Raw genomic sequence first — 12,027 nt, forward strand, 5'->3', positions numbered from 1 at the left:
CAAACTAGATAATAACATCAGTGCTAGTAAGGAGTGGGGTTTGCAGAAAGGGGAGGAGAAGGAGGAGGAGAACTGTGTGGTCTGAGTTTTGTTGCTTTCTTGAAGAAGTTTCGTGACCCAACTATGTAACATCATCAGTGCTGGTAAGGAGTGTGCAGAAAGCAGTAGTAGTAGCACAATGGGGTCTTTGGTACTCTCCGAGCTTGGTTGTTTTCTTGAAGACATTTTCATGACCCAACTAGGTAACATCATCAGTGCTAGTCACTAGCTCTGATGATGTTACCTAGTTGAGTAATGAAACATCTACAAGCAAACAAACCAACTCAGAAAGCACCGAGGACCCCACAGTCCTAATCCTCTTCCTCCCCTTCTCCTCTTCCTCCCCACTAATCCCACTCCCTTCTAGCACTGATGATGTTACCTAGTTGGGTCATGAAACATCTTCAAGAAAACAACCAAGCTCAGAAAACACCAGGGACCCCACAGTACCTAATATAACTGATCAATTGCTGTTAGCTAGAATTCTGGGACCTCAAGATGGATGTTTCTCCGTAACGATATTTCTGATATGCTATACGTTCATTTCTGGCTAGAGTTTGATTAATTTAGTTCGGTCATCACACCATTTGTAGGAAGATCATTCCACAGCTCATTCCATGAGCCACGGTGGCGCACTGGTTAGAATGCAGTACTGCAGGCCACTTCTGCTGACTGCAATGTGACAGTTTGAAACTCACCAGGCTCAAGGTTGACTCAGCCTTCCATCCTTCTGAGGTGGGTGAAATGAGGACCCAGATTGTTGGGGGGCAAATAGGCTCACTCTGTAAATCGCTTAGAGAGGGCTGTAAAGCACTGTGAAGCGGTATATACGTCTAAGCGCTATTGCTATTGCGATTCATGGTTATTGCATTGCCTATAGAAAGGCAGATGTCTAACTCATTCTGGCTTATTTTGCTTCTAGCTGGATTGTTCCCCTTGGCCTAATCCCTCTAACTTAGAGAAGATACTTAATTTGGAGTTTTTGGGTAGCAAGGAACCACTGTTTCCACAGCACAATGTCTCCTTTGCACTGACTTTGGTCCTTGGAATAGCTTGCTGCGATTAATCTATTCCTGGCTTTGTGTTCCCTCTGACAAGGGGTGTTTGTCCACCACGCAGTTGGTTTTCCTGCTTTAGGAAGAAGCCCCTGCAGCCAACAAAACAAAAGAAAGCCAAAGAAACCCACAACAGAGCTCCGGTTGTGGAAAAGATGGAGCCGATAGCAGCCTCTCGGCTCCTTGGGAGATGCAAATGAAAGCCAACTCGGTGAGCCAACCTCACGTCTCCTGCCGGTTCTGAAAATGCGGAAGCCAAGGCGTGTGATGTACTTTGTCTTTGTTTAACGGAAGAAGAAGAAGAAGAAGAAGAAGAAGAAGAAGAAGAAGAAGAAGAAGAAGAAGAAGAAGAAGAAGAAGAAGAAGAAGAAGAAGAAGAAGAAGAAGAAGAAGAAGAAGAAGAAGAAGAAGAAGAAGAAGAAGAAGAAGAAGAAGAAGAAGAAGAAGAAGAAGAAGAAGAAGAAGAAGAAGAAGAAGAAACAACAATGCAGCTTGATAGATCCACAACTCCCTTCCTTCTCCTTTTGCTGCTTCCTGCTTGCATAATGAATCAGAATCTTAGAATAGAGCTGGAAGGGACCTTGGAGGTCTTCTAGTCCAGCCCCCTGCTCAAGCAGGAGATCTTACACCATTTCAGACAAGTAACTGTCCAGTCTCTTCTTAAAAACCTCCAATGATGGGGCATCCACAACTTCTGGTGGCAAGTTGTTCCTCATTGCTAGGAAGTTTCTCAGTTCTAGGTTGCTTCTCTCCTTGGTTAGTTTCCATCCATTGTTTCTTGTCCTGCCCTCTGGTCCTTAGAAAATAAGTTGATCCCCTCTTCTTTATGGCAGCACCTCAAATATTGAAATTCTGCTATCATCTCTCCCCTAGTCTTTCTTTTCTCTAGACTGGCCATACCCAAATCCTGCAACTGTTCTTGCTATATTTTAATCTCCAGACCTTTTGATCATTTTAGCTGCTCTTCTCTGCACTTTTTCCAAAGTCTCTACCTCTTTTTCAAAAGTAGATACAGTATTCCAGGTGTGGCCTTACTAAGGCTTTAATAAAGCAGTATTAACACTTCATGTGATTTTGGGTTTTTTTTGCCTCTGTTTATAGAACCAAGGATTGTATTAGCTTTTTTGGCTGCCGCCACACACGGCTGGCTCGTGTTTAAGGGATTGGCCACTAGCCATGAAAAATTGATGTAGTGAGAGAGAGAGAACAAAAAATAAATAAATAAATTTGGTAGCCCAGATCTTCGACGATCGAGATCATAAAAACAGAAATGCATGAAGAAGGTTGCCATGTCAATGGATCAACAATTTATGGATGGGTTTTTTTTTCAAGGCAGTTTCTTCTTACAAAGTGATTTTTCTTTTTTTAAATTTTATCATTCAGTAAAGTTGAGTTGGTGTTTGGGGACAGCTGGCTAGCAATTACAGCTGGGGGAGCTTGCAAAGAGCCACAGAAAGACATAATTATAGTTCTGGACACACACCAAACACCCATGGAAAGTTTAGTCTTTGCTTTGCCAGAAATAATGAAGCCAAGTAAAAAGGGAGTTTAAAAAGCCCAACATTAAATCAGGCAGAACAAGATGCTACTTATTAAACTCCGCTACAAGATGCTCTGAGAAAGCTCACCACAGCACGTGGTAGGGGACAGAGAAGTGGCTATTCCTTTCCAGCTCTGCTTAACTTTTAAATTTTAAAGGTTATTTTTATTGGATTTTTTTTTTAAACCTGGAGAGCCTACACCCACGTACTCCCATCCAAAGCTAGCTTTGTTTCTTGAGTTTGAGAATTGTTGCATTTTTACCTGGGAAGGGTCCTCAGATGCCCTTGGTCCCAGCCCTCTGATCGAATGAGTTTCACCTCTTATATCCAGGTCTTGCTGAGATATATCCTGACCATCTGGATTGCAAGAATTAGAATTAGAAAGCCAACAAGAGAAGAATAGATGTCCACCAAACACAACCGTTTCTGAATAACTCATTTGAGGGCTAGAGATGAAGTAACCAGAAGTTCAACTTCCATACCTGGCAATCGTAGGTGTCCCCAGTACCAACTTCTATAACCGTCAAGTCAACCTGGGAAGATGGAAAATAGCTCATGGTCTCATTGCCGCAAGAGAGTTTTGGGTCCTCCAGTTTATAGACCCTGGTAACCCTCTATGGATGGGTTGCCTGGCTGGCTGAGGATATGGGCATCGCACACTGTCCTATTTTAGGTGATTATTCCATGCTTGGTGTTTAGGATATCTATCTCTGAATTTTCTAATTCCCTGGAGACCTGCAAGTAATTTCTGGGCGCCGCCAAAAGACAAAATTTAAGAAGATGATGGGGAACTGGATTAGTCTGCCCAGAGAGGCTGACACACAGTTGTGTGTTTGGTTCTTGATTCCTCTCATAATTCAAAAAGAGAAATTTGGAAGAAAGCAGATATTTCTTTAGCATGCAGTAACACACATAGACACACACACACACACACACACACACACACACACTTGTGCATAAAAATGTTTTTTTATAAGATAAGGGCTGCCGTAATCTTCCAATAAGATGGACTGAATGGGATTTTGACTTTGGTTATTTTTATTTCAGTACAAACAAAAATCAAATATCTTTGACCAGGCTTTACAATAGAAGAGTACAGTAAAAAGGAATTAAGGAACAACAGAATTTACGGAGTTTTTGAGACACCAATTCTAGGACGCCGAAGTTTTGGAATGAAGGGCGGGAGAGCCAAATGTGTGAAAGAGAAGTGATAGCATAAAATATAAAATAATAGGGTTGGAAGGGACCTTGGAGGTCTTCTAGTCCAACCCCCCTGCTCAAGCAGCAGACCCTATCCCATTTCAGACAAATGGCTGTCCAGTCTCTTCTTTAAAATCTCCAGTGATGAAGGACCCACAACTTCTGGTGGCAAGCCCTTCCATTGGTTAATTGTTCCCACCATCAGGACATTTCTCCTTAGTTCCAGGTGGGATCGCTCTTTGATGATTTTCCACTCGTGACTTCTGGATTTCACCCACCCGCTGCCTGAAGCTTTGCACATCTTTATGGCTCTACTCTATTCATCTATGGAACAGCTCCGGCGATTCACCCGTGCCTAGTTTTTTTTTTAACCCATCGAAACCAAAGAGGATTTCCCCTCCAGTGGTGGATGCATCTTTTAAGGACCCCAAAGCAACAACGTCTTAAGGAGCGTGAGGGGCTCTTGGCTTTTTGGTGGTTGAGGAACAAAGGCCCTGAGTGTGCTGGAAAAGAATGCCAAACATTTGACATCAAACAGTGGCTGAGATTTCAACATGTCACCGCTGGCACCGTCCGTAACGGGCTGTGTAATTTCTCAAAAGCGCATTGAGATGTTTCAGAGGCACTAGGGCTGGGAATGGACAGAGACAAACCGATTCTACTTTGATCTCCCTGGCTTTCTTGCTCGCCACTAATCTGGGGATCATCTGATGGAACAACATGCGCCCTTGGAGTGGTTCCATATTTGAACATGGCAGAGAAGCAGAGATATTTCTTTGCCTCTGCGAAGAAGGAATCCATGGCCAATTGGACAGCCCAGCCCAAATCTGGAATTTGTAGGGGTGGCAGGAAAATAATAATAATAATAATAATAATAATAATAATAATAATAATAATAATAATAATAATAATAATAATAATAATAATAATAACAGCAGCAGCAGCAGCAAAGAAGCTGAAGAAACAGTGGTGAGCTGCTGCAAGAAGTTTGCACAAACTGACTACAAGCAGCGGCATGACAAAGTAGCAACAACGGTGCAATGGAAGATTTGCAAGAAATATCACTTGTCCGTAAGCAAGAACTGGTGGGACCATAAAACAGAAAAAGTTATAGAAAATGAAAAAGTTAAATTGCTCTGGGACTTCAGAATCCAGACAGATAGGCACCTGCCACATAACACCCCGGACTTAACAGTTGTCGATAAGAAAGACAAAAAAGGCTGGAGAGTGGATGGGGAAGTGCGTGGAGACAGCGGAAGAGAAGAGAAAGAACTGGAGAAGAAAAGAAATATATTCCAGACAAATGGCTGTCCAATCTCTTTTTGAAAACTTCCAGTGTTGGAGCATCCACAACCTCTGAGGCAAATTGTTCCACTGATCGGTTGTTCTAACTGTCAGGAAATTTCTCCTTAGTTCAACATTGGATCTCTCCTTTTTTTAATATATATATATATAAAGTTTTATTAATTTTCTGTTGTTTGCATTTTGTTTTGTATGCTCTTTATCATCTTTGTTGCTCTTTCTAGGATCTGTACATCTTTTTTTTTCTTTTGTGGTCAACCATGTCTGAACTTCAGTCATCCCAGGAGCCATTTCTCAAAAAACCTGTTCTGTACCTTTGCGGTCAAGTTAGATGACTGTGTTTTTTTTAGCGTTGACCTGTAATTTGTGGGCTCTATTTCTGAGGTATGTTTATGAACTCCTGAGAGAGATTTTCGAGCAAATGCTGAAGAGGCCAGATTGGCCAGAAGAATTCAGATGTGACCGAGGACAGGCCTGTGTGTTTTGTGTTAGGAAAAATGAACGGGCAAGAGAAAAGTCTCGCTTGTAGAATTTCATTTTCTTTCCATAAAAAAGGTATCGATCCGGTTGGAGAGCCGGATTCATCACCGGGGTCAAATCTGCAACAAAAAGTTTAGCGTCAACTTCTAAAAAGGATAGTGAAAAATGATCAGGAATGCAGAAGGAGAAAGGGATTGAGTTCCTTCTGCTTATAAAAAGAGGTGGTTGAATAACATTTCCAACAGTGGTGGGATTCGAATTGTTTTACTACCGGTTCTGTGGGTGTGGCTTGGTAGGCATGGCAGGGGAAGGATACTGCAAAATCCCCCTTCCCTCCCCACGTGAATTGATTTAGCCATAATTTTTTGCAGCAAAGAATAATTCGAAGGAAATTATTCCTGCCTGCTCACCTGAGGAAAGACAACTAGCAGTTTGGAAGCCCAATTCCCTCAAGTTTATTTTACAATGGGATAGAAACTCACGACGGACCACGCTAAATCCTGTCCCTTCTGTGTATACTGATGGCAAGAAGCTAAATGGAGCCTAGCATCTGGACCCAGCCGGGATGGCGTTTGAGCCACGGCCCAGGTCTGTTTGTATCTACCCAACCATTATGGGCTCTTGGGTGCGCTGCTGTGGTTGGCTTACAAGGGTGGTGTGTGTGTGAACCACATCAGCGAGTTGTTAATTTTTGTTTGGACCTGATTGCATAGAATTGGGGAAATTCCATAATAAATTATCAGTGTTGTCTATTCAAGTCTGTCCATCTATCTACTCAACTTGTTTATCTATCCATGTATCTATCCATCCATCCACCCTCTCTCTCTCTCTCTCTCTCCATCATCTATTCCATGTTTTGCCTGTCTGTCTGTCTATCTATCTCTACCTACCTACTTATACACTCAACTTGTCTACCTATTTGTCCATCCATCCATCCATCCATCCAACCATATACCTTTCTCTCTCTTATCTTCCTACCTACCTATCCATCTATTCTATATATTCGTCCATCTGCTCATCTCTGTCCATCCATCCATCCATCCATCCATCCATCCATCCATCCATCCAGTTTATCTATCTATCTATCTATCTATCTATCTATCTATCTATCTATCTATCTATCATTTATCTATCTATCTATCTATCTATCTATCTATCTATCTATCTATCTATCTATTTAATCCAGCTATCTACCTACCTACTCAACTTGTCCACTTGTTTGTCCGTCCGTCTGTCCATCCATCCCTCCATCCCTCCATCCACTTAAATTATGTACGTACATCTCTCTTTCTCTCTCTCATCTACCTATTTACTTACTTACCTATCCACCTAACCATCTATTCTATCTGTTCATCCATCCATCCATCCATCCATCCATCCATCCATCCATCCACTTGACCCCTCCTCCCTCTCTATCTCCCTGTGAGAAAAGAGTGGTGGTGGGGAAATCACTCTTCCCCTTCTTTCCCTTGGGAGATGCAGAAGCTTGGGGGCCCGTCCCGTTGAGACATACATCCTTCCCCAAGCAAAGAGGTGAGTCGAGTCCCCTACCAAAGTCCCTTCATCCTTCCTCCGATGCCAGACTTGGAATACAATAGAATAACAGAGCTGTAAGAAGGGGCCTTGGAGGTCTTCTAGTCCAACCCCCTGTTTAGGCAGGGATCCCCACACCACTCATTCCTCCCCTCCTCCCTCCCCCTTCTTCCGCACCTCCCTTCTTTTCACGGGCGGGCGAGGGCATCTGCACCTTCCCAAGGTGAACGAGAGCCAAGGAAGGATTTGGCACTTCCTCGGCCGGCCTGCAATTTAGAGAGGACGCTGAGCTGCTTGGCTCACAGGAGTCCTGCCTGGAAGTTAAGCTTGATATTCATTCGCTTGGAAAGCACACAGAAACCAGACACCTGGTTCCTGGATTTTTTTTTTTTTTTTAAAGTCCCTGCAGCTATTTAAAAGCAACAGGAGGCAGCAGAGAAGGGGATTTTTTATTTTTTTTTGGTGGTTGCTCGGCTGCAGATCCGTCCTCTTCCTTCATCCGTTCCCTGCCTCTGAATTTTCTTTTCCTCCGTAGCATCTTTGGATCGTGGGGTGAAGCTACCTGCGCCCATCCAAGCAGGGGACCCGGAGATGGCCTGGGCTGTCTGATCCCACCCAGCGCTCCTTTGCATTTTTGCAATCCTCAAGGCTCTTTTTTTTTTAAACTCAGGAATTGGGGGAAGAAAACTGCAATATATATATATATATATATATATATATATATATATATTTTAAAGTCTGTTTGCCGAGAGATCCTTTCTACATCGTACCTGGATGTAGCGTAAGTATAATCCATGCTCCGAAATCCCTCCTTCCGTGTGGCTTTAAATTTTAAACCTAAATTTAAATCGCAACGATGCTTAAAAGACTTGGAGAATTGGGCCATATGAAAGAAAGCTCCTTTCGGCCAATGAATTACAATCCATTCTATTTTTTTTATATTTTGGCTAGGGGTGATGTTTTAAACGCAAATGATGTTCATTACGAATGCATTTCTGCTCTTTTTAACATTTTTATTTGGGGGGTTAGCTTTTCTTTTAAAGGTATGGAGCGATCACTTCTACACGCAAAGGCTAATTTTTAGTAGCTATTTGGCCAGGAATGTTTTTGCCATGTGGGGGAAGAGCTGATTTTTATGCGGTGGGAGTGTTGGAATCCAGGTCTTTTTGAATTAGTAAATTACTCTGGAGATTGGCACTGCAGTGCTTAAAAATCTCTAGCTGGGATAACCCTCTGCACGGCAGCGTTTTCCTACCCTGTTTTTATTCATAAATTGAATTTGAGAAAGCAAAGCCAGCTACCATTCCTTTTGATTTTAGATGGCTGGAAAAAAGGGCAGCATTTTCCCCCAAGTTTGGTGCAGTAGGAAGAATGTGACCCTTCTCCATTCTTTTTGCCAGCAATTTGAGAAAACAGCTTTTTAGGAAATCTGGCTCTCTCTTGGATTGTTTAGCAACTCTCCAGTTCAGGAGAGAGGTTTAAAAAAAAACCCAGGTGGGGTAGAAAGATGGAAACTTGAGTGTTTATAGTGGCATTAAACTGGTCTGAGCATTCCCTGGGATGAGGCTGCAAATTCTCCTAAGAATTAGCAGCTTGATGCATTATTGATCATTTGCAACCTATTTGGGCAGCGTTGAAGAATTCCTTAAAAAGTCCCCCTTTGTTCCAAACCCTTTTTCCCCCCAGTTAGGAGTATAAATGACTTTCAATTAACTTCACCTCTATTTCTTAACCATGAGTGCTTTTGATTGTCCCGTGAGATTAACTCTCAGGGAAATATTAAGGACTGGGACCTTGGTTAGCTTTTGAAAAACGGTTACCCATTTTTTTTTTAAAAAAAGAGTTGTGTTAGTCTATTGCACAAATGCCACCACAACCAAACTGAATCAACACAAGTTATTTTATTAAATTTATATGCCTCTCATCTGTCCAGCCAAAGGACAATGAATAACTTTAAAGCCAACCTAACCCTAGGGACGCGGTGGCTCAGTGGCTAAGACGCTGAACTTGTCAATCAAAAAAAATTGGCCGTTTGGCGGTTCGAATCCCTAGCACCGCGTGATGGAGTGAGCTCCCGTTACTTGTGTTGGGTGACCCCAAAGATTTACAGGCAGTTAAGCCCCAATGCCCCCAAAGTGCTTATTTCTGCCCCCCGCATCTCAAAAGGTAACTGGACTTTCTTTATTTTTTCTTGAAGACGTTTCGCTTCTTATCCAAGGAGCTTCTTCCGTTCTTCAGCTTCTGAATCTCCCCATTTCCCTGGCGCTTGACAGGCAGTGATTATCAGTGTCAGCTATTCAAGTCTGTCTATCTACTCAACTTGTTTATCTATCCATCTATCCATCCATCCATCTATCCATCCATCCATCCATTCATCCTCTCTCTCTCTCTCATCCATCATCTATTCCATGTTTTGCCTGTCTGTCTGTCTTTCTATCTCTACCTACCTACCTATACACTCAACTTGTCTGCCTATTTGTCCGTCCATCCATCCATCCATCCATCCATCCTCTCTCTCTCATCCATCATCTATTCCATGTTTTGCCTGTCTGTCTGTCTTTCTATCTCTACCTATCTACCTATACACTCAACTTGTCTGCCTATTTGTCCGTCCATCCATCCATCCATCCATCCATCCATCTATCCATCCATCTCTCTCTCTCTCTCATCCATCATCTATTCCATGTTTTGCCTGTCTGTCTGTCTTTCTATCTCTACCTACCTACCTATACACTCAACTTGTCTGCCTATTTGTCCGTCCATCCATCCATCCATCCATCCATCCATCCATCCATCTCTCTCTCTCTCATCCATCATCTATTCCATGTTTTGCCTGTCTGTCTCTCTATCTCTACCTACCTACCTATACATCCATCCGTCCATCCATCCATCCATCCATCCATCCATCCATCCTCTCTCTCTCATCCATCATCTATTCCATGTTTTGCCTGTCTGTCTGTCTTTCTATCTCTACCTATCTACCTATACACTCAACTTGTCTGCCTATTTGTCCGTCCATCCATCCATCCATCCATCCATCCATCCATCCATCCATCTATCCATCCATCCTCTCTCTCTCTCTCTTCCTATCTACCTACCCATCTATTCTATGTAGTCGTCTATCTGTTCATCTCTGTCCATCCATCCAGTAGTGATGGATCCCCCACTATCCACCCTATTTCAGATATTTCTAGCATCAGGAGAAAGACAGCCACAAAGGTGGAAAAAATAAAAATAAAGACATAGAAATGAAATAGAAACCTGGCTTTCTCAAAGAGGGGCAGCTTCGGATTGTTGCCAAGGGTAATTTCCTACTCTCCCCCTTGTCTTTTTCATCCTTCACAAACCCCGCCACCCCAACCTTACCAAAGGAAGGGGGAAAAAGAAAAAAAAACTTTAATAAGTTTCCAGCTTCCCAACTAGCCCAGCGGAGGGCAGCATCGACCGGCTGGCGGCGGGGCGCTCCGAAAAGCGCGATTCCACCCCCTCCTCCTCTCTCTCTCCTTTTTAAAATTCCCCTTTCTCCGTTTCTTTTCCTCCTCTGCCCCCTTTCCCCCTTTCCTCTCCTCCTTCCCTCTTCTCCCCCCCCACACACACCGAACCCAGACGCGGGTTTCCATGGGGAGGAAAGAGCCGCGCCGATTCTTTCTTGAAGAGCCGCTTTTTTTTTCCCAGGTTCCTTTTGCAGACCTTCCCCCACGCCCGGCACCCTTTGCCCCAAAACAACCACCAACCCCCGGGCCAAATTTGCAGCCGACCAAAAGCTGAGTCTACCCGAACCGAGACTCTTTCTTTCTTTCTTTCTTTCTTTCTTTCTTTCTTTCTTTCTTTCTTTCTTTCTTTCTTTCTTTCTTTCTTTCTTTCTTTCTTTCTTTCTCTCTCTCTCTCTCTCTCTCTCTCCTTCTTTCCTTCCTTCCTTCTTTCCTTCCTTCCTTCCTTCGTTCTTTCCTTCCTTCCTTCCTTTTTTTTTTGCAAGAAGGAAACTGCTGGACTTCAGCTGAGAGCTCCGGCAAGAGAGTTAGAGAAAGGCGCCGGGGGGGGGTGGGGGTGGGGGAGGGTTGGGTGGGTCGGTGGGCGAGCAATGGAGCCCCCCGGCCGCCCAAATAGCCTCCTCTCTCTCGGCCCCCCCCCTCTGCTGCCCCCCAAGGCACCCGCGAGCGAGTGAGACTTAAATGGGAAGCGCAAACCTCGCGGCCAGCGCCAGCCAGGATTCCCCCTCCGGAGAGAGCGAAGAGCGCAGCGCGGGGCTGGAGCCCAGAAGAGCCGCCTTTAACCCAGCCGGGGTCGGCTGGAGAGGAAGATGCACCCCGGGGCCAGTTTTCTGAGGCTTTGCCGCGGACGAGCTATGCACTGAAGGACGGGATGACGTTGGTACCGAGGCCGCTTGCCTGCACACTCCAAGCCGCCGCGCTAAGGGGGTGAGCGAGCGAGCCAGGGAGGGGTGAGCTGGCTGTCCGGGTCCGGGAGCTGGGCGGGGGGGGGGGGAGGAGGAGAGGGAGAGCAGGGGGCAGGGGTCGGGATGGGGGTGGGGGTGTGTGGGTGTGTGTGTGGGGGACGCACGTCCAGATGTGAGAGCAGGCAGGCCTGGAAGGCAGCCCCAGCCGCCTGCTCCGCTGGGGAAGCGAAGGAAGGGAAGGGAAAAAGTTCGAGGCAAAAGAGGGAGGGGAGAGAGAGAGAGAGGAGAAGGAAGAGAAAGGGAAAGTTTCGAGGCGGAAAGAAGAAAGTGATTTTTTTTTTATAATTTAAAAGAAAGAAGGAGAAAAAGAAAGAAAGAGAGAAAAAAAGAAAGCGAAAGAAAGAAAGAAAGAAAGAAAGAAAGAAAAAGAAAGAAAGAAAGAGAGAAAGAAAGAAAGAAAGAAAGAGAAAGAAAGAAAGAA

General features: G+C 44.3%; 1 protein-coding gene across 1 annotated transcript in view; it reads left to right on the top strand.

The window, feature by feature from the left end:
* Positions 1-11,141: 11,141 nt before the first annotated feature.
* The window catches only part of COL27A1 (collagen type XXVII alpha 1 chain), a 145,776-nt gene continuing 144,890 nt past the window's right edge, over positions 11,142-12,027 (top strand). The window contains exon 1 of the mRNA XM_087914728.1: positions 11,142-11,568. Coding sequence (XP_087770854.1) covers positions 11,513-11,568 — 56 coding nt within the window. The 5' untranslated portion in view covers positions 11,142-11,512. The remainder of the gene's footprint in view (positions 11,569-12,027) is intronic.

Source organism: Pseudonaja textilis, chromosome 17 (genome assembly GCF_049901715.1).
Source record: "Pseudonaja textilis isolate UNSWEBS1 chromosome 17, rPseTex1.2, whole genome shotgun sequence".
Classification (NCBI taxonomy): domain Eukaryota; kingdom Metazoa; phylum Chordata; class Lepidosauria; order Squamata; family Elapidae; genus Pseudonaja; species Pseudonaja textilis.